This window comes from Egretta garzetta, unplaced genomic scaffold, assembly GCF_000687185.1.
Source record: "Egretta garzetta isolate BGI_Z169 unplaced genomic scaffold, ASM68718v1 scaffold787, whole genome shotgun sequence".
Lineage (NCBI taxonomy): Eukaryota > Metazoa > Chordata > Aves > Pelecaniformes > Ardeidae > Egretta > Egretta garzetta.
The window spans coordinates 294480-318474 of NW_009260266.1; the positions used below are offsets into that span (position 1 = coordinate 294480).

The 23995-nt window shown below is 36.3% G+C and overlaps 1 protein-coding gene across 1 annotated transcript in view; it reads right to left on the bottom strand.

Annotated features, from left to right (window-relative positions):
* CEP112 (centrosomal protein 112) overlaps positions 1-23995 on the bottom strand; it is a 176772-nt gene that overhangs the window by 146777 nt on the left and 6000 nt on the right. Inside the window, exons 5-8 of the mRNA XM_035897706.1 lie at positions 20245-20341; positions 17745-17819; positions 8100-8147; positions 7884-7961 (exon numbers count right to left, since the gene is read on the bottom strand). Coding sequence (XP_035753599.1) covers positions 7884-7961; positions 8100-8147; positions 17745-17819; positions 20245-20341 — 298 coding nt within the window. The remainder of the gene's footprint in view (positions 1-7883; positions 7962-8099; positions 8148-17744; positions 17820-20244; positions 20342-23995) is intronic.

Below are 23995 nucleotides of genomic sequence, written 5' to 3' on the forward strand. Positions count from 1 at the left end.
TCACTGATGCCCTGGCTCTATACCAAAGTAAAACGTGCATATCATGACCAAAGTATCAAATATGAGCACAGGTCTTAAAATGCAGATTTGATTTCCTTGCAAGCGCAGATGGTATTTGAGGAGCACATTGTACAGGACAGCTTAGTGATCTTTACTCAAAACCTCAAAGACAGGCAGAAGGAAAAGTCCTTTTCTGAGTTAAATAAGACCCTCAAGCCCGTCTTGTTCACTTAAGCTACTCAGAATAAACCTTTCTGAGGGATAACAGGTGAAAGACTTGAACAAAACACAAGACAGACCTGATGTGGATGACTTTGCATGTAACAGTCCACCATAAAATTCCAGAAAGACTAAAACCAGGAGAATGTTTACGCTGTGCCAATGCAAAGCAATATAAGTCCACAGATAAGCTTGCAGCCCTACCAAAAGTCCTTACAAACAAATAAGCAAGACATAATGATGAACATTTTGTTGAGAAAAAAAATAAAATGCATTGCTGCGAAGTTTGCATTTCTTCATGGGTTAAGATTCCAAGAGAAATTCCAGGTACAGAAGCAGCACCTGCTGCCATCTCCCTGAGGTTCAGCTTGGTTCCCTTGATAAATGAGATTCTATACAATACAGATGGACTAGTTTGAGTCTTTGACACGAAGAATTTTTATGCAAAGGAGATTCTTTTAAGTATCCAGGGTTGTTGTTTCTCACTGTTTCAGATGCAGACTTTTTTGGGAAATGTCCTGGGAGGAGGTGGGGATGGTGGTGTGTAGTTTTGCCACCTAGCTGGTTTAACTTGACTGAAATTGCCAAGGTTCTATGAGAATTTAAGAACAAATCCTATAAATTAAAGGAAGTCATAAATACCATTTTTCCTAGTGGAAAATTATACACAATAAAAGCAGGTTTTCCATCTGGGATTCACATTAATGTTGGGCATTTTTCCTGACATTTGTGCTCATCCTCTGAACGTAACACAGAAATTAAAAAAAAAAAAAAAAACAAAACAAACCAAACAAACAAACAAAAAACAAAACCAAAAAAACCCTACAAAACCAAAAACCACACTACATTTTGAAACACTAGATGAACCACTCCAAAGTCTGCATTGAGTATCATCAGTAATTTTATCTGATGCAATGCCTAAGGTGAAAGAAATGTCTTGCAAAGTCTCTGTTGCAAAGAGCTTACAGTCTGGACAAACCAGAGACGGACTGAAAGCAAAGCAGTATCAAACAAGTGAAACATGCAAGCCAGAAATTAGAATGTAAAAAGACACTTTATAAACATGGCATTTTGCCCAGATTCAAAGGTCCCTCCACAAAAGTCTATGTTTATGATCTGGACTATATTATTTGACCTAACAAACATTTATACTTCCCTCCACATATCTAACCTTTTTTGTATCTTTAGTCTTTAAAAAGACTACAAACTGCTACTTCCAGTTATAATATTTTTACAGAGTACTCTTTGAAGAGAAACTAGATATTCACTTAAGTAAAAAAATTAATATGACATTGCCCCATTTTTATAGCCAGTAAAAGCGAAAGGCTTTGTCCTAAATCAAATCACACCAGCTCTCCCCTGTCAAGAAAAGTCTGACTTTTTAAATGACACTGAACTTTAATACACATTTGCTGTATACAGAAAAATAATTGAATGGACAATTGTTCTTATTCATATGTAAATGTCATTACTCTCTTTCAAGAGAGAACAATATATTTTTCATAGATTTCCAAGTTGGGGGTGCTGGGAATAGGGAGAACAGCATACCGCTTCGTATCCCAACAACTGTAGTAACTTGAAATGGTATTTTTACTCTAAAGGATGTTTTACATAGCTAATAAACATAACATGCACATTAGCACTACAGCACATCATGTTACTTAACAGCTTTATTCGGAGTGGCAAGTGTCCCGTTTCTGTACGTAACAAATATGTCTGCCCCCAGCAGTAGAGACTGACATCAATAAGTACTAAAAAAAGTTCAAAACACGTTTAGAAATTGTGAAAGCTTAGACATGGTAATAAAGTATTAGATGTAATTTTATAAAAGGCAGTTCAAAAATGCAACAAACTGTATCTTCAATTGCCAGCACTGAAAACTGAACCCAGTTGAACCCTGTGAACATGCAGAACTCACACTGATTTCAAAGGCAGTTAGTAAAATCCGAGTATAACAAAATAGTACTTGAAAACTTTGTACAATTCTGCACAGTGCCGAGTCCAGTGAAGAAATGTGTTTGTATACACCCAGCCAACAACACTTATTTTTTCTCCCCAGTGTTACTTTTTTTCTAATATGCTGTATTTCAGCAGCTACCGGACCTTTTACACTCATTTCAGGATCTCCTACAAGTCATTAAAACTGTACTCCTACCTTTATTTCACAAGGGCAATATGTAGCAATAAGCTACTTTTTCTAGTCAGTGCCTTTCCTCCCTTAAAAACCAGGATATGTGGTAAAAAAACAAACAAACAAACCAACCAACACCCTCTCCCAAAAAAAAAAAAAAAAAAAAAAAAAATCAAACTTTCTTCCTTTTTTTTTTGTTTGTTTGTTTAAAAGAAAGAGACACTTTGAGGTAGAGATTAATCATGCAGTAAAAGATTAATTCCCAGCTGCTTGGCAACCATCTGGACATTCTACTGGTTAAAACATTAGTTTGAATTGCTAACCTACCTCTTTGATCTTTTGCAATGTCTCCAGCACATATGTGCAATAATTAAAGACATAGTTCACAAACTATTGCAAAAAAATTAAATAAATAACTGTACATGTACATATATATCTCCATGACCAGACCAATTAGTATCAGGACTTATAAATCACCAGTCAGTTTATGAAAACATGTCTCATCCTGACACACACTGTATGTCTCACACCAGTTTAGCAATAAAATAAGGTTTGGGTTTTATTACATTACATTCTGAAGAGTTATCAAAGCAAGACAGGATGCGATTTCCTCACATGGAAGACAATGGACAACTTGCATATGTTCTTTGGAACAGGGCATTAATCAGCCAGGAATCATGTTAACAGAAGTCAGGATTGCTGCGTTTTTAAATATGAACTAACAGATTACTATTCAGAACGATTACTTGGCGGTGAGAATCAGTTTACAACTGAATCCTCAATATAAATCAGACACTGCATTCAAAATAGACATCAGGTTTGTGGATAAAAGGAGAAAACTCAAATGAACCAGAGATTATTCCAAGTCACAATACACTCTACTTGGTATTTTTTTTAAGGGAAATAAAACTGTTTTCCGAACCAAGTTGTCATATGAAAAAGGTTACGGAACAGTGAAAATAAAGATGAAAGCAATAATACGTTTTATTTGCCTTTTTGCATTTTCTTGCCCCTTCTTATGGGCCACCCTTGTGTGAACAGAATTCAACAGGCATTCCTACATTTTAACAAGAGCATTCACCAGAATTAAAACCCTAAACCCCTTGGAAAACAGCAACTTTATGAGCAGAAGCATGACTTGGACTGCTCTGGATGAAGAGGACGACAGATGAAGGGGAAGAGTAAAGAAGAGAAGTGGAAGTAAAGAACACAGGGATCAGAAGAAACAAACAAAAAAATTCAACACACAAAGCTCCAGTTATTGTAAGATTCAAGTTTGGGGCCCACCAACAGATGCCTTTGCAACTCAAATGCTTTCAGAAAGTCCATCAAAACCACTCTCTTCCTATTATTAGTAAATACCTCTGAGCTTAAAAAGCACAAACGGGATCACCAGCCCCATTACATGCCTAAGAAGGCTCCTTTCGCTGTATTCAGCTCTCCTAATTCCATACACATATATATCTATATCCATCTACCAAGTGGATTTAAACTCTAGAGATATACATACACATGAGCACACAAACACTTTTATTTCATTGTAATATACAAGGGAACAATACTGATATATTTTATAACCATTCTTGGAGGATATGAACAAAATACGTGTTCAATGAGGAAAAAAATATCAAATCCAGGATGCAGCTAAAAGCACAATAATGTTAATTTTACATTGGTAAAAGCGCAATTTAATTACAAGAGTCCTTTTAGGATACTGTCTCCATATTAGTTTTATTTATTGCTTTTAATTTGCCATGCATTAACGTTTCATTCATGTATTTAAATACTTTGCCGCAGAGCAGAGCAATTAAGAGGAAGAAATCAAAACCAAAAGGACAACGCTCACTGATCACCATCTCCTCCTAACTGCAGGGAAGCATATTTTTATTTTCAGTGTTCTTTTATTTTTCCTCCTAACCCCCCCCCCCCCCCTTTTCTATGATAACACCAGCAAGTGTTATTCACTCTCCCTCCCAAGTTCTACAACTTTCTTTCCTCCCTGCATTCTTCCCCCTATATTCTATGGATGGTCCCTTTGGGGGAAAATCTGTATCCCAGCCCTTATGCAACTCTCTCCATTGTAAGTTACAACCTCCTGCCAGATAAGTGAGAAGCACAGTAAATCTGCTGCTTTCAACACCTTAAATTCAGAACACTTTTAGCCAGACCAAGACTTAACTGTAACATCATTGCTGCAGTATGCTGATTTTATCTTAACATAAATACAATGCTAGATCCCAACACTTTTGGTGCAGTAAAACTATATACGTGGCTTGATGATCTTTATAAACAAAATCCGTGTCACGCAACAAATGGGAGTGCTCATTCATTAAAAATGAAAGGAGAAAAACAAAGATTACAAAGATGAAGGTTCTAAGTAGCTTTTTAAAAAAAGCTGCATCTTAAAGATATAATTCTTGAATACATTAAAAAACCCTCTTCCTTTTCATCTTACTTCCGGTCCTCAATCCATGAAAATGCATTTTCAGGGAAAAAAGATGTCTTTTCCTCATTCTTTACACTCCCAAGTTATCTTTCACTACCCAGCTCATCTCTCCTTTTCCCTGGGCATGTACTCTCTCTTCCTCAGTCCTCCTTCCACATGACAAATTGGTGGAAATTATCCTGCAGGTATTCTGGATCCTCCTGAAAATTCACCCCTCACCTTCCCCAGAACTACTCCTCCCTCCAGTTGCAATGCACTAACTATGGCTGCGGCTGGCGGGAGGAAAGACAACTTTCTGCCGGGCTGCTTTAGTACACAAGATGCTGGAAAAGCACCCGTGCTCCAGAGTCCAAAGACTTTATCACTGGATTTCCACAAATCAAAACAGAAAAAAGTGACAGGAGCACAGTGATGAAGTCAACAAAAACATTGGAAACACTCAATGTTATCAGCTGACCCTGACAGATGAAGCTTCATAACACAGTTATTGCACAAAGCATCGAGCTTGCCAGTTTGCCTAAAAAAGAACGATTTAAGGGTTGGTATACAGCTCAGTACAAACTCACTCCTGATGTTAATTATAACCTTCAATTCAAAAGAATAAAAAGAGAAAATTATTTCCAACTATCTTGCCTCAAATTTGTTTGGTTTCATTTGCTGAGTCCAGAGAAATCAGTATCTTTGCTTACAGAAATAAACCAGAAAATTTTTCTTAGCATTTTGCTCCATTTCTAAGACTGACAAAGTGAAAAATTAAGAAATGGAACTTCTTTACAGAAACACCAAAACTTCTTTAAAGGATACATCATATAAACTAGTTGTTTGAGAAAGGTTAACAAAACATCATATTTTACTGACATAGCTAATTTTGTATTCTAATTCCAGAAGAATTTCAAACCCGTATTTTAGCAGTGGTAGTGGGTCTGTTGTTCTGAACAATCACAAAGAAGAACTTTTGCTTTCCCCCCTCCTCTGCTCCGTGGAGTATTGGGTGCCACTCAGGATGACCGAAGGTGAAGTTCAAAGGGAAGCTTTTCCCTATTTATCAAGATAAGCTGGCCGTACCATCTGCTCTGTTTTGCTGTACTGCTGAAAACTGATACATCCCTGTTTTGTTGCATCTTCCTTGTCTGAACGCGTGACTTTTCAGCAATGACAGTTTCCCAAATGGTTTAATCCAGGTCAGAAGTATTTGGGGAAAATATGACTAAAAACCACTGCCTGATGATATTCACGTTTTTATAAATCTGTGATGTGGTTATCATTGAAAATGGCCATGTGTTTAGCATTACAGAGTCTAAACAGGTGCAGGAATGGTTTATGAACAAAGGTCTAAAGGTTAAAAGCAAAAACCCACAGTTATCCTATTTTATGTTCTCCCGTTCTACTACAAAGAGGTTGAAAACAGTTAAAGGTTTACCAAAACTCTTTTGTACAGCATTATTTCTCTGTTAATACATTTACATTCTATAAATGAAAAGGCTTTATTCTTAATTGAGCTTCACGAACAAAATAAGATGAAAACACATTTAAGTTTTGTACTTAATAGCACACACATGGTGATTGTGAAATAGTGTCTATAACCTTTCCAGTTTAAACTAGCCCGCAGTCGAGTACCATTAGCAAAAAGTACTGGATTTTTACTGTGTGGTTTAGAGGATTTTTCCACTGAACTAGCAAAGTATTTGCTGAGTATTTTATGTAGCTACTTGGCATGCATTCCTGTTTATTTAATTTGAAAATATTATTTAAATGACAACATTGTGCTTTCAATTTATTTATTTTTTGGTCTATTTTCACATCTTATGAAACCTTGCCTTGCCTCATCCTGAGGCAATGGTGGTTTGAATATTGTCAATACAAAAGAACAGTCAATATTAGACCAGAGCAGGGAAAGTGAAAGGCACACGTATTGTGCAACTGCCGTATCAGGCTGCTTGTTTAAGCATCAAATTAGACGGCCAGCTATCAACATAAAGCAGACTTTCCGATCCATTTCTTCATTAACAACAGAAGTATCTGCAAACCAAATTTACCCTCCCCCTGTATCTCAGTTAAAGATATCTTCTGAAGCGTCTTTCAAATTAACTTTAGTATGGTTCTAATGCGCAACTGTCCTTACAACATACCCTGTAAAAGGAAGGACGATTTCACGGTTTGCAGATGATGCCCCTTCCTTTCCAACTCGTACGTATTTGGAGACCTACGTAGGTCTAAGTACTTGTAGATAGCTAGGGAACTGTGTACATATGCCTCAATTATCCATGAGCATATGACTGAACACAGAAATTTGAAGGGCAAAGAGACTGGTGGGTTTGGGGTTTTGTTAATCATTTTCCTAATAAATGCTGAATTTCCTTTCCTGAAGTCTGGCCCACCAGACCATCGATTCACTGACTTTCCAAAAGAAGAATCTGAAATATCTGTGTTCTAAACATCGCATATATGCATTCTATCTTATGACTGGCATTTTAAATAAAGTAGCTTACGACAAAAATATCATAGGCATACAACTTCCTTAAACTATGAAAAAGGTAAAAATGACCACAAAACTTTACTTTTGTACATGTTCAAAACAAAGTAAACACAGTATGAGAATTAGATAGGCAAGCTTTGACAGTAATCTCACCAATTACAATGTGCAAAAAAATAATACAAACCCCCATATGAATAAAAGATAGAAGCTAGATGAGGCACATATAGACATAACATCCTGACAGAAATAAGGTCTAGAGTTGCGGATTTTTAAAGGTATATAGAAAGTAAACAAAAATCCTCACTAAACCAAGGGTCCCACTGCTTCTGTTAAAAGGTAGTCTAGAATTTCTAGAATTCAAACTCTTCTACACTAAAAGTTCCTTCAAAGGAACAGTAAATGCGTTCAGATATTCTTTTCTATTCCCTAAGTAATTGGGAAATACATTAAGTATTTACTGAAAAGCCCTGTCACTTCAGCAAAAATTCTCTTACATGAGATTTTCTGCTATAGCAAACTGCTTTGTGGATACCCAATTTCCAAAGAAAATGCCCTAACTTGCTAATTTGGGTGTAATTTTCTTTTTCTAAAAAGACTAAAAAGAATCTTACCTCTTTTGCATGCATTCGAAATAGTGCCTGTTCATCACAAAAAGTGCTACTTTTTCCTAGGCCCATTTTGGGTGTCATCTATTGAATGAGAAAAAGTTCAAACAACTTATTAAGCTCAAAGCAGTAACTGTAAGTAAAATCAATCTAACCAGAAATGAAAAATATTAAGCATGTTTGTTCACTCTTACAAAATATCAAGGGAATATAAATACCTACCCAAGACACTGGCATAGGTTTTTCCCGCAAATATCTTGGATTTTCTAACTGAAAAACAACAAGTTAGAGAAAAAGTAATCATGTCAGCGATGTCTTATTATTTCTTATAAACATGTATTAGAAATATCTCCAAATATTCAAAAAAGTTTGCAATGACAACTTTGGGTGCTCGTTTGAGAGGTGATCCGTATCAGTGAGGGTATACTTAACACGGCAGCTAAATCACCCAGAACAACAACAACAGAACAGATTTAAGCGTGCTTTTGGATGAACACACCAGTTCAAGAACAGCTTGCCACTAGAAAATGTGACCATCTATTAAAATATAGTTAATCTGCAAATCATCAAAACAGTAGCGTCTCTAGATACATGCCTGTAACCTAGAAGTAACGCAGATTGATTTTCCTCTGCATAATTCTTTCCCCTTTACAACATTTCAATGATCCTTAAGAAAAGCACTCAGCAAAAGGCAAAGGTCCAATAACACGCTGCCATCTTATACAAGTTATAGACACAGAAAGTCTTCAGAAGAGGTCATTTTGTTGGACATGACCTACTCAGCAAGTTTTAAAATTTTAGTATTTCCTAATGCAAATAGATCAAAAATTGCACCTTTTTCCCCCCAAACCCTTGTGGTTGTATAAATTACCTCAATGCATATTTTAAAAGAATTTGGCAGCCAGATACATAGCTTATACAAAAGGTTTCCAACCTTATTGGATAAACTTTCATTTAAATCAGTGTAAAGCTAGAATAAATTTACAGATTGCAACAATTTTAATCTAGCATTTTCGAAAAACTAGAGCTGAGTGCATTGAAACTACACCCACACATGTAAGTCATAGAGCCAAAACATAAGGAAATAATTCATTAACAGCACTGTATAATTAAAGCAGCTCTTTCAATCACTATTTTTAAGAACTGAATACAAAACATCGTTCACAACCCACTTCCTCTATCAGACAGTTATATCTTTCTAATTTTCTCAGACGATGAGCCTCAAACATCACATCACAGAGAATGCATAACACCCAAGAAAAGCTTTCAAGGGTATAATCTTGTAAAATGTGGCAGTGAGATTTGGAATACGAATGTGAATGCAATACACATCTTACAACATTTAGACTTCCCCCCCCAAAAGATTAACTTGATCTATGAGGCATGGCAAATATATCAAATGCTTGCACTTTCTCCAGTATTATTAAATAAATTTGTGTGTTGAATTTATCAGTGAAGAGGAGGCTTAATCCCTCTGAAATTTCAATTTGATACAGTATTATTCATTTCCTGTCCTAAAAGGTTATGTAGGATTTCTATATGCTGTTGAAGAGTCGTCATATTTCACCCAGAAGTAGTTGCAGATATTGGCAGGTTTAACACATACATTCCATCTCAATGAATAGTATCATCTAACATTTTAATACCATAGCTGAAAGCACATAAAACCAGTAATTTAATAAACAACCCATTCCTCTTTATTGTCAATGAGTTTACTGAAACAGGTACATTAAACTTTCTTTCATATAAAGCATCCCGGGTTGTTTTTATTTTTGGATTTTTGGGGTGTATCTCTTTGTTTAAATATATCTTATTGATTGGCTTTCAAAAAACGTGGGTAGACATTAGTGAATAAAGGAGTCCCTTATGCACAGACTGCAAAATAAATTAATAATTTTGGACACAGAAGAGGAGATTGGTGAGGAGAGGAATAGAGGAGTGAGAACATCATGAGGCATTAACCACAGAAGACAAATAACAACAGGGGGTGGAATCCAGAGAGACAGAAATAAAAAGTACAGAAATTCTAAACTAGGAAAATTTAAGAGGATTTTCTTTGTCCTACACATTCCTACCTGCAATAGCAGTTTTATCTAAAATTCTCTAATTTTACTGTTATTGCACTCTTCCTTCTAGCTCACTTTGCCTACCTCCCCATCACCCCACAGGCCTAACCACCGCCTGCACCCGGGGCTGAAGGTGGCTCGCCAGAAGTTCAGGGCAGACCCCTCAGCTGGCTCATGCTGCCGCTAACGTTGAAGGCCTTCACCAGTACCTGGTGGAATTTTGAGAAGGCTAAGGCTGCAGAACCAAATTTCAAAGGCTTAATCATTTTCAAAAGTGTGCGCTCTCATGCAAAATGAATACAGTTGCCTTTTGCTTTTTAAAAGCTAAAAATTATTGTAAATATTTACAATTAATTCAAATACTTTAACTGACCATGAAATTAAGCTGCTTACAGTCTTCATTTCAAAACCAATCTAAAAAGCTAAGGTATATCCTACTTGTTTATGAGAAAGAAGGAAAATGTGTCTCTAATACTTTGCATGGCCTTAGTCTTGCAGTTTTTGATTTTGTAACAGCAGCCATATGTGCTTTGAAGTTAAATGTTCCCACTTTGTTACTTGTTGTGGATTATATCCACTTAAACTGATCTGTAAACATTTAATGTCTCAACATTCATTCTTTTCATGCTGGTCTTCTGCAAAAGTTCTTGTTCTCAAAATTACACCACATTAAAGAGGGAATATCACAATAAAGAATGCCCAAAAAAGAAAAAAGCTTGTATTTATGAGAAACATGCAAATTTAAAAATAATAAGCAAAAGGTCAAAGACAAACCAAAATACATATGTATGAACTGAAGGACTGCCATGAGAAGAGCAGTAAATCACATGCTTTTTAAAAAGTATGAACCAAATAAATGTCATCATGAAAGACATCTTTATTTGAACTAGAATTGAACTCTAATTTGTAAATACCACTTCTTAACCAAAATGGCATTTTGAATTTCTTTGTAGAAAAGGTTTTGGATTCCCCTGTTCCATTAGGCAGTCAAACAGACAACAAACCACATTGCAATCTGTGAGGACTGGCACGGTCACCTTCCAGTACCTGATCCTCAGAAACCAGAGTTGGGAAGGCTTTGGATGATCAGATCCCCATTAGGAGATTCCCATTACTTAACAGAAATAATCTACTTTATGAAAATATACTTATTCTCCCAAGCTGAAAAATGGATGGCAGAAGTTGCATAAGGACACAGATTCCAAAACTGAGTTTGAGGTAGATCAGCCATAATTTTTAACTTTGGTATTTTCAATTTCTATTTCTACATAAAGCAGTCAAAATGAAACATTTTTGATGTATTCAATTTTAAAGCTACCAAAACAAGCCATGAGTGAAGCTCTGATAGGAGAAGTAAACTGAGCTGAAATGGTTTTCCCCCAAAAGCAAGGACAGCACAGAAAAAGCACAACTTTGAGCACCAAGTATTTCCACGAGACTCATCCTCAGGACATCAACTCTCTCTCAGGCTGCAAACAGCATGCAGGCTCTGGATCTGTCATAGCCCAGAAACTTAGACCAAAGCTTCTGCTCCTTTGACACAGTAAATACCACAGTGACGACAACATTAATGTTATGCTTTCATTCCACCGCTTCCGAAGTCACATTTTGTTCTTTGGAAGATGTTTATCAAGGTACACTGATCTGCAGTAATGCACAACTGTAGCTTATTGCAGTCAGTAACACAGTCAGAAGGTATGTTGTATATATTAAGATTCAGGGGGAAAAAAAACCCCACATATTTGGATCAGCAAGCTTGTTGCACATTCCCCCTTAAGCTTCTTCAAAGACAAAATGTGATTGTTTTCAAAACAAGGATGGAAAAAACACACATGAAAGAGTTAAGAACACTTAAGATTTTGAAATGGTAAACAACTAAACTGAACCTTGCCCTAAGTCCTTACTTTAATCTAACAAACCCAGCCAGCCAGCATGTTCCCTACAGAAATAACTGCTGAGTAGCTTCAGGAAATTTGAGTAAGGACATTCTTATCTAACATCATAATTTGCAGGGAAGTTCACTTTAATGCTGCTTCTGCAGTCTTAGTGGAAGGACATTAAAGCACATGAAGATTGTTTGTCAGCATGGAAGTTGAATTTATTTTTTGAAGTCACAACACCACTTGGAGTTCACTGTGGGAAAGTTTTTACAGTGTTGCTGCCCTCCAACACCACAACATATACAGTAGGTATGTTTATAGTAAGCAGACAGACTAAAAAACCAAACAAAAGATAATCAAGTGGTTTGTACAGAAATGGTCGAGTTTAACTAGACTGGAAAGATTCAGGCAGATGTGAGCCAAGTACACAGAACAGGCATTAACATACACTGTTGCTGTAGCCACCCAGGAATTCTCTATGCTTCCATCTACTTTAACCCTGTGCTATATATAATTTCATAGAATCATAGAATCATAGAATCACTTTGGTTGGAAAAGACCTTTAAGATCATCGAGTCCAACCTTTAACCTAACCCTGCCATCCCACCACTAAACCCTGTCCCTAAGCACCTCATCTACCCTTCTTTTAAATACCTCCAGGGATGAGGACTCCACCACCTCCCTGGGCAGCCCATTCCAGAGCCTGACAACCCTTTCGGTGAAGAACTTTTTCCTAATGTCCAACCTAAACCTGCCCTGGTGCAACTTCAGACCATTCCCCCTCGTCCTATCATCTGTTACCAGGGAGAAGAACATGATGCAAGCCACTGACCACAGAATTTCTTAAACCTTTATTAGGCAATAACATTCCCCATGATAAAATTCTTCTGGGCAAGACCTGAGTGTCCAGGTTCTTTGTACTGAAGATCCCGTGTCACTTCTGGTAAAAGCTAAAGAGTTAATTCTTGTCCTGGCTGAATTCCAATGATGAAAAATTATGTTCTGCCTGATTAAAAAACCCTTTGCTATTTCCCCAGGGTACAATCTCTTTGTATGCCTTCTACCTAAAATGAAGTGCTGAATTTCCCGGGACGTTTGAAAGAGTTGCTTTGTCACACCTAAAAATGTCTACAATTCAGTGACAAATGAAACTATCAGTAGCATCATGAAATATATATATATACACACACATAGGCAGGTCAGGGAAGAATATGCAGTGGCTTAATTCATTGTTGTTCCTTTACATAACAAAATTTATATCCAGAAATTGTGTTTGTCTAGTCTACAATTCAGTGACAAATGAAACTATCAGTAGCATCATGAAATATATATATATATATATACACACACATAGGCAGGTCAGGTAAGAATATGCAGTGGCTTAATTCATTGTTGTTCCTTTACATAACAAAATTTATATCCAGAAATTGTGTTTGTCTACAATCTAAAAAGCTTAGCAGCTACAAGAGAATAAAAGGGGAAAAAAAAAAAAGCAAGTTTAATTCTATTACCCAGCAAGCTTATTTTCCTGACACTACATATATTTCACAATATTTCATTATTTTTTGAGACATAACTAAAGGGAAGGTGAGGATGATCCATTTATGAAGTACTAAGTTTGCAACAACATGTAGAAGTTTACTGACAGCTGTTAATAAAGTGAGATAGCGGAGGGATTTTTATTATATTCTAAAATAGCTAAAGAATGGCAAAGGAAGTTCAAAGTAACAATGTGACCAAAGATTTGCATTTGCCTAAACTCCTGGCTCTGAAACTTTTCCCTTCAAACAGCAATACAAAAGGATTTCTTCTTTTCTACATTGCAAACACAGTTTCAAGGCATGAACACTTAATAAAGGATAGTCTCCACACCAGCTTAGATAAGAGTCAATAATGGCTAAGAAAACCACATTTTTTATAATGTATTTAAAATTAGCTTATATTAATATTCCATGTATGAAAGGCAAATTTATCACAATCAAAACTCAACTGTTTTTTAAACATTTACCCATGCACGACTAGAATCTAAAGAACTTGAACAATAAAATGTTTGATAGAGATCATCAGGAATGCTGCAAGGCAAATGGAAAGTCTTTTATTACTCATAAAAAGCAACAATATTAGCAGAGTAATGCAACAGTCTTACTTCTCATGTAGAAAATGCTATTACAAAGATATCTGAAGCCTCCATGCTATAGTCCGTTAAGCATTGACCTCTCTGCTTAGTAGAGAAATCGTAAAATTATTTCCCAAAACTTTTCACAATATTTTTAATAATAATAATAAAAAAATCTGAGCCACTGATGTAAGCATATCATAAACAGTGAAAACACACTCAGTATGTGACCTTAAAAATACAGGACCTTTGAAGAAGAGGAAATTTAGAATATACCAAAGAAATGGAAGCCCAAAAGATAAGAGTAAAAATAAATTAACAGTTTATAACTGGTCAGTATAATCCAGACAAGCCTATGCTGGAACAGTGAAGGCTTAGCAGCAACTCGCAGCTGGAAGATGCTCAGCTTTTCTCACCTTTACACAGAACAGCTATCTAGATATTTGCAGACTCTTGAACAAAAACATATTCTCCGTATATATTTGCTTGAAATAAGAATAGCTTCCTAAATTTCAAGGATTCTTACTGAGAAAAATTCTTGTATAAGGACTTGTCCAAAATTCCCAGGATCAGGTCCGTCCCTATCATTGCAAGAAAAACATATAGAAGCACACATTCTTTGCCAGGCTAGCAACCCTGATTCACCATTTATTCCTTGACACACAAGTAAAACTCAAAAAAACCCCAAAACCAAGGAAATTTTGAAAAGCATTTAAAACCAACTGTTCTTCATATTAAGCAGTTCAAAGTCAAAGTCATTCTGTAATTCCTTTCCTTACTTTCCCCTGCTACTGAAGTATTCTTTTGGGTCAAGGGTCTTCTGTATCTGAGGTGGGATCACTTGTAAATTAAGTGTCTCAAACAGTCTGCAGACATGACTAGCAATTGCAAGATAGCTAGATGCTCCTACGGCAATGTAAAGGCTTACAAATAACAGCAGTCACATCTTACACTCAAACCTTACAGATTCTGAAGTGCTGCCGTCACTTAGTAAGCATTTTTTGTCATTTTTAATAATTACACAGTCATCTTTAAGTATGAACCTCTACTTAAAACTTCCTGAGCCTTTAAGAACCCATTGGAGGCCGTGAACCATAGCAGGGAAACGCTGTTCATCAGCAACCACTTACAGACCTCTCTTTTACAACCTCAAAGCCTCTTTGTCAGGTAACTCCCAACAAGTTTTATCAGGCAATCAAAGTCTCTCACTAGCAACTTGTTTAATTACCATCCCTGGAGAGGAGACTTGAAAAACTGATTTATGTGTCACGGTAGCCAATTTGTTATCCAAGAGAGCTCCCGTATCAGTGGAGGATCATCATAGTTTAATAACCATCCATTATCAACACAACATGATTGCAAACTGGAATTTCAACTAGAAAAAGGAATAAAAAACAAATAAAATTAAAGAGATAAGCAAGCAGGCAGATCAACACTGATATAAAAATGCTGGATAAAGAGACTCTTTGTCAGCATCAATTGGAACAATTTGTAAAATGGCCATGAGCAAGTTTCCCCCTTAAAGCAGCTTTAAAAGCTCAAGGTATTACAACTATCTGTTCATATAAACAGGTATTTATACAGCCCAAATATCCAAAATCTGCAAGTGACTGCTTGCACATTTGTTTCAGACACCTGCATCGTGCTTTTGTAAATCGGAGTTGACTGCTATTGAAAAGCTTTCTGGAGATCCACTCTTCCCACTTTACAAAACTACAATTCCTGAAAAATATATTCCTCTAAGTCTCGAAGTGCTAGAAATTGATCTCGTATTACTCTATAAAAGACAAGAATCAATACCATGCATCCAGACTAACATTTTCACTAATCTCCACCTTCGGTTTGGAGAAAACGGTCATGCAGTTCCTGGATTGTCTCAAAGGCAAGATTTCCTTCTCTCTCAGAAGTAAAGCAAGGAAGCAATTTGCATTTAGAATGCTAACAGGTACCAAAGCAGCAAGAGAAACACCAAGAAGGACACAAAAAAAGTTAACATTCACTCTTATCATTGATGTTTTTACTGAAGAGAACTTGGCTATCAACACCAAACATTGACTGCAATGGCAAGATTTTTAAATGCTGTGACATCCCTCCAGCTTGACAATAGTGTAGGAAGAATAAGGATTATTTGGTAACTGATTAAAATGACAACATGAAAATACATAACTTTATTTTTAAAAAAAACAAAGCTGAAGTATTTAATTAGAAACAAGCTCTCATCCCTCCTAAGTTCAGCTGCCCTCTCTCCCAAACACACCTGAGCGTGCTTTCAACCTGTGAGAACAAGCAGAAAATAAGAAAAAAAAAGAAAAAAAAATCTTCATTAAAATAAAAGTGATCTTAATAAAATTAAATTGTTATGAGAATATTAATCCTAATCGAATAGGCTAAAGATTTCATTGTACAAGGGAAACGGTTAAAAAAAAGACAAAACAATGCAACAGAAAAAATACAGTGGAATATAGCCACGGAGAGAAGGAACTTCGCTATGACCTTAGAATTGTCATGGACTAATGCCACAGAAAATACAACCAAGGGAATAAAGTCTTACTATAACAGTAGCCTTAAATTAAAACAAAATTTCGATTCATCTAATATGTCTAGGTCCAAAATATTTGATTAACTGCTCAGGAACAACACATAGATAAAACCCACATACTAAATTTGCACATGCAAACACCAAAGAAGATTAAAACAGATTCAGATCAATCTTAGCTAGCAATTTTTTCATCTCTCCTTATAAAAATACATTACTGCCTCACTGTATTTACCTCTTGTGCTACACCAGGACAAAATATAAAGGATGCGTTCAAACCCTAAGAAAAGATCATAGCTTGAACACAGATTTGATTTTACAAAATGGTTACAAAAGTAGTTTAGAATGTAAAAAAAAAAACCCAAACCCTTTTAATACAGATTAAAGTCCTCCTAGCTGTAAACATGGAGAGCTTTGGGGAGATATCTTCCACATCTTTGCTGAGATCCAATAAACACTAGTTCTGAAGCTGTCGAGCTCTCCAAGAAAGAACTCCTCCTTACTCCATCCCCACAGTAGATTCTCTTTCAGATAGTTTAGTTTTGATCTATCGAAGTCAGGACAGATCTCAGCATCATTGTATAAGTACCATATTGACAAACATATTCTAAAGCCAAGGCCACACAAGAACATAGGCCAAAGTACTGTGGAAGCTTCCACAAAGGTAGATTCTTTCCTAAGCCAAGCAAATTTGCAAAAGACACACCATTCTTTCCATGGGCAAGATCCACAGAGCAGGTCTAAAGATTCTAATTATTAAAAGGGAAGGAAAGAGGTTAACACACTGAATAGCCTCTTGAATACTTCCCGGAGGAGGCAAACTCGAGCAAAAGAATGCTGAGTTGTATTAATGGTTTGCAAACTCTGTATGGCTAAAAAAAAAAAAAAAATATACAGAAAGGCAAACTCTTCTTTCATTTATACAAGCTTAAATTCAAAATAATGTTATTAAGTTATCAAGAAACAGTCTGAATTTCTATCAGAGTGAGATACTTGGTTTTGACCAGCTGGCACTGTTGTTTTGAGTTATTTATCAGTAACTATATTAAATACAGTAAGACTATCATTGCTTAAAAACAAGGCATTTTTAACCTTTTCTTCTCAAGATGACATATATTCATAATCACCCTTTCCAAACTTTATCAATTCATGTCTAAAAGACTGATTCCTACATAAAGTTTTGTTGACTAAATTCAGAAATGCAGACTACATTACTAAGGAGTTTTCATTTCAAGTCAATAAATAAGAAATGTGCTCTGTTTATTTTACCCCAAGATTCCAACTATTGAGACGTGCTTCGAGGTCATTGTCATCCAAAGAAATGGTTTTTTTATGACGATGGTCCTGGAACATAAAAAAGTCAAACGAAATATCAGAAGACCTGGCAGATACATAGTCCAAAAAAAAAAAAGCTTCTCATGGACTTGGCCATGCCTACACTGCACTTCCTTCTAGTGTCATGATACATCTGACAGCTTTAATCTAAATAGCTCCATTACCAGGAGGATACTGTGCTAAGAAAGGAATTCAGAGGATAAATTAGCCTGCCTCCTCACTTTAATGTTGTTCTTTATTTTACTTATTTCCAAAGCAACAGCCTCCTTTAAGAAGGGTAAGTTTACTAAACAAAAATCAAAATACTCCATTCCTTAGGCAACATGCTTATTCTAGAAATGATCCCTGTCCACAGTACCTTTTGTGGGGCTAATCCAGAATTCAGAGATCAGCCTCCAAAAAAAAAAAAATTAAATTAAATTAAAGGAAGCCACAGCAAGGCAGGGGTAGTTACAGTGGGCAGAGCTGCAAAAGCAGTGTAGCTGCCTCCCAGCTCAAGGCTAAGGGTCCTCTTTGCAGAAACCATCTCCAACATTCAGTGAGGACCATAGCTATTGTTGCTCAAGGCTGTCTTTCAAAAGAAGGTTTTTCTTGTAGGATAGCAGTAACCATTAACTGTATTTAATGTATCAAATAGGGGAGCTGATACAGAAAGTTTTCCTTAACTGAGATATAACGCTATTTAGAAAAACAGAACATTGAAGCGTGAATTACTTTGTCTCATTATGTTTTGTTAGCAAGAGGTTTGTGTCTTGGCATGCAAGCACCTCTTCTTTTTTTTTTTAAATCTGCTCATGAACATACAGTGAATGGAGCTTTGACTTCAGTTAATCAACACTTGCTTGATGCAGTTCTTAATGTTTCTTAAAAGACTCCCTGTTCCTCTACCTGGGCCTGAATTATGCCAGAACATCTGTGCGTCACTGACAACAGAACAAGATACTATTTGTCCCAGCCAGCCAAACGTTCATCAAACTGTTTGGCAAAGCAAGAGAGGATTATTTCACTTAAAGGCCTTTTTAAAGCTGTAATCACAGTAGAATCCAGTATATGGAGCTGAAGAACAATGAACTGCAGTGATTTGTCTAACACTGCCCTGGAAGCCTGTGGCAGAGCCAGGAACAAAAAAAAACAAACAAGACAAAACAACGACAAACAAAAAAACTTTAAAGCCCCAAATCCAGGTTTCAACTTGAGGAAATCCTTTTCTTTACAATAACTACTCCATAAGAAATACTTCTTTAAGTCATGTAAAAACAAACAGGAAACCAATAAGGAGAAATTTAGTAAATCCAGCATCTGGTTTTATTTTTTATTTTTAATTATGGCACTTCTTTTTTAAATTACATTTGTATATATACAATCAACACACACATTGTAAGTACATTCATACCAACCAGAGCGTAGAGCAGAGACATTCAATTTTTGCCCACAGACCATTTGCAGCCTGCCCTGATAAAGCATCCCCTCGCTAGTCCTCTACTCCAAATGCATAGCAGAACACAATTTCCTCAGAAAGACAGACCTCAGAAGCAAGCATCCAGTTTACCCCACTTGCATTCTGTGTCCTCGTAAGTTCTTGATTGTGCCCAGTATTGAAGGGTAAGAACAATCTACATGAATTGCTCAGGTGTCAACAGCCCACTTCCAGCTGCAATCTTTCTAAACTGTTTCTCTGATACAATTAAAAAAAAAATAAGCATGGGCAGACCTACAGCGTACATACAGCAAATTCAGTGTTTCATGGAGGAATGAGAGCTATTACAGATGCACTGGCTATGGTGAAGGAACCACAGGAGACAGACCTCTCCAGTAATAAAGACCGGACACTGCAAGGCTACAGATCATATTCACAAAGGAAAACAGCAAACTTGTTGATAACATATTCGTCAGGAGTAATTTTCAGTTTAAAGGCTTGCAATTAAACATACAATACCATTAAATATTTTGGACTAAAAGGGTTTTACATGAAGTCTGTTTAGTGTCCTTCCATCAGCCATAATGTTAGCTGTAGAAAGTTTGATAAAACAAACTGTCCAAAATTCACTCTTTCAGAGGTCAACCATCATTAGACAGAACCAGAGACATCTACGCAGCTTTCTTTAATCTACTATTGCAAAATACAAGATGATGTCAATACAGTCAGTTTGCCAAGCCTAGGGAAAACAATGCAGCAGACATTAAACACACTACACTAAACAGAGGTCAACCATTAGGATGAATTGAGAGCATCCTACAAGAAATTCTTTTCCCCTGCACTTGCAAAGGGCAGGTTTTGATGAGCTTTCATCTCTCCTATCACTCCTTCCCAAGTGTCTGCACTTGCACACAGGGATCATGACTCATGTAATTAGAAATAACAGCTTTACGGGGATACACAAAACCAATTCACAAACTAGGGCGAATTTTATGACAAAAAGGAGAAGCATCTTACAGACAGCGGTGTGGCTAGGTTATCTTCATCTGTCCGGTGAGGAGGACTCATAGAATGTGATCTTAATGCTGGCTTCTCATTGTACTTGAATCCTTCCCTGTTATTAACAAAAAAAGTAAGCAGAAAGAGAAGAATTAATTTTCAACAACTTGTGTCGCACAAAGGATGTTAATCTCAAAATAAAATCTTTCAAGACACACAAGAGAAAATAACTGTCAAGATGTAAAGATGAAAAATAGTAGAATAAAAAAAGAAGAATTTGTTATTAAAGGCATGATAAAGGCAAACAAAAGCCTCAAACATTCCATTAAAAAAAACAAGAGCCAAAAGACCCCACACCAACAAAACCAGCAGAAATATCATGTACATCACAAAAGGCATTCTTTGCATTTCTCAGTTACTATGCGACCCCATATCCCCCAACAGATTTTAGAATAAATCTAAGTTAACTGACAAGGCTGATCTAAGAGAAAGTTTTTGAAACAAAATTTCTAAACATATGACACAGCGTAGGAGGAAGTCCAGCAGCTCAGAGCGAAAAAGGGATGAAGGTGATGGTTGCCTGCACCATAGGGAAGAAAACTTTGGGAAAACCAAAAAAATATGAGGTTAGATCAAAATATATCTTCATACAACATAAAAAACAGAAGACAAGGGTAAGAACTATGCGTACAGCTCCGTAGAAAAGCAGTGTCTTGAAAGGCCAGGGTAGAGAATAACATGTCAAATAAACAAGTCATAAGATTGTACTAGTTGCATTTCATTTCAGCTCTATTTTATGGGCTAAAGTGGTATATATGGGGGGACGGTAAAGAAGGACCCACAAAACAGGATACAAGTAGAGCATGAACAAGTACTCTGTCCAGTAGAGAAAAAAGTGGACAGGGATTTTTTTGGAAAAGGTTTTGTCATAAATAAGGCATTTGAACGAAAGGAAATTAAGAATAGCAGGTAGAAGCAGAAGACGATAACCTTCATTGATGCACCTGGTCAACAAACCTTTCTCAACTATAGAAGAGTGAAAGAAAAGAACAGCCTGGAACAAAATAAAATAAAAATGATGAGTTTATTAGATAGGTTGATATAGCAAAATATCCAAATCAGTAGCAGAATACCCTTCAGCATATACTCCAATGTCAAACCAACACGTATTAAAGTAATTAAAAACTCCTGCTTGTCCACTCACCTTCCTATGACTAGCTATTTGCATTAAAATCAAGTCAGACCATTAAAATACCTTTCATTCTTTCCATCCGGCAGCAAATTAGACAGCAAGTTATGCCAAAAAGACACTGAGATGAATTAAGTGTTTACGAACAGAAAGACAACTGTTGGATGTACAATGTAAACGAGTTACTTTTAGGAAGACAAACACAGACAAACTTTTCATGAAGCACACCGCCCCAGCTTTCATCAAAACAACAGGGAACAGTAAAATATAATAACTGGGAGCATACCTTCCCTTCCAGCACCAATAAATAACAACAACATCCATGGATGCAAAATAACAATATGCAGTAAATAGTTTAGATAAGCAAAGACTCAGAGGTAAAAAAAGATCACAAGAAATATAATAATACAATGACTCTAACATTCCAAATCATGCATTTCTTACCAAGATTTCATTTAACACAAAATTATCTTTCATTAAAAGGAGACAAATCTTTGCCTGTCAGTAAATCTGCACTTTTATCAGACTTCCTTTCAGAACAATACTCAGGTTACCTAACAATTCAATAAAGTTCCAATTGTTTAAAATGAGAGAAAACAAAATTCATGCCCCCATCATTAAGAGATTAAGGAATAAATATTATCAATAAATATTCAACCAACCCAAGTTTCCAGTAACATTTTTTAAACTGACAAAACAGGGAAAAAAGTCTAGCTATATTTTTAGTTCTGTATTTGCCATTCTGAAGAGGAACTGAAAAGGAAGTTGCTTTACTTGATTCTATAAAGAAGATTTGAGAAGACCATTAAGGACAGACCGCAATTTTGCTCCTATCAAGCATATACTACCCATTCTCTCCCTTTTCCAGCATTCTGCTAAATGAGTCAGGCTCCAGAAATCACAAGATGATTTCTTTTTCCTCCCACGGCAGGTGAGTGGAGAATGGTCAGAGGCTTGACACCAGCCCTGTGACCTCCTGCTTCAGCCAAAACAGTGAGCTAGCAGGGGAGAAGGAAGCAATTTGCTCCTAATAAAGGAGATTAGTAAATAATTTCCTACTAGGAACAAAGTAAGGGAAACTCACTATTTCTTCCTGGTACAGCACAGCTACGCACTAACTTTTAACAATGTTTTTCAGGCATAATCTATAAACATACAGTAGAATTTTCCTATGGGGTCAGAAAGACCAGGTTTCTGTTCAAACCAAACTACAAATTCATAAAACCAATTCTCTCATGTTTCAAAATAAAGACGCACCTTTCTAGCACCAGCTGGCTTGGTCTTACTCATCTACATCCTAGTTTACAAGTAAGGTTTGTCTATCTACTTTTTACTCAGCCAGATAAACAACTTATTACAGAAAAGCCCAAATCTTCATACATAGAAGTATGTGTATTGCAAGATAAAAATAACTATGACAACAACTTCTCCATTTGTTTGCTTCTTCTAAAGGAGGGAATCTTAAGATAAATAAACATTAAAAAATTACACAAACATTTCTCACTGATATTATCTATTTTGCCCTGAGAAAATGTTGTAGTCTATCTGTAAGAATTGAGTCATGGTTGGAATGCAAAATTTTCATCCAGCTACATATATTACATGCCTATGGATAGCTTTCCTAATACACATTCTGACTGGAGGGACAAATATAATGTAACAACATCACCATCTGCTGGCTCTCCCCACAAACTGCAGATTCCAGAAATATTTAATATTTTACATCATTACTTGCACTGAAAGCTCATTCAAAACTGTAAATACAAAGAAAGACAGAATCTATATGTTGAGTACAGCTAACATCTTAATATAGACACCTGTAAATAATATTAAATAAGCTATTTCTACAGAACATAACAGCTGAACATTTACCTTCAGTATTTCTCCCTGCATAACTCACACATTTAACATAAGTTTCTCATTGCTATGAATTTGTGTGATCTACAGAGCTATCAAAATTTCTAATTGCCAACACATAGCTCCATTCTTAGTATGAGCGCCCATTAGCAGAGCTACGCCCATACAGCTAAGCTTCACTTTCAGATTTCTTTAAACCAGTAACTTATTCCATCACATTTACTTGCTTCTCCTGGCATGAAGTAATATGCAATAAGGGTCTCCAGAGAACTCACCAGAGCCTTGGGAACCATCTGTTGATGTAGGTATTGCTAGAGTCCCACAGGACAAAAAAGAAAAGGTAAATGAAATAAAGCTTCACTACCCTGCCTACATCTTAGGGAACTTTGCCAGACCAAGCTGAATCTTAGGTTCAGATACTGAACGGGAAAAGGTGTCAGAGTTCCAGTATTCTGCTACAATCCAGGTAGCAAAGAGAGACAAAACATGGCAAAGAATACAAGGGAGGGAAGGAGTAGGCAGAACTGTACCTCAGCCAGTTGGATGCAGAGGGAGGAGTATGCTGCCTCATCCTACTCAACACCCCAACTCACAGTACATGGAAGGAATTCAGAGGAATCGGGTGTATTGTTATGCTGCAAATATGGCCTTGTAGAGATCTCAATATGCTACATTGGGCTGATACTGCTTTATTGCTTCTACTACCCAGAGTGATACTTTATC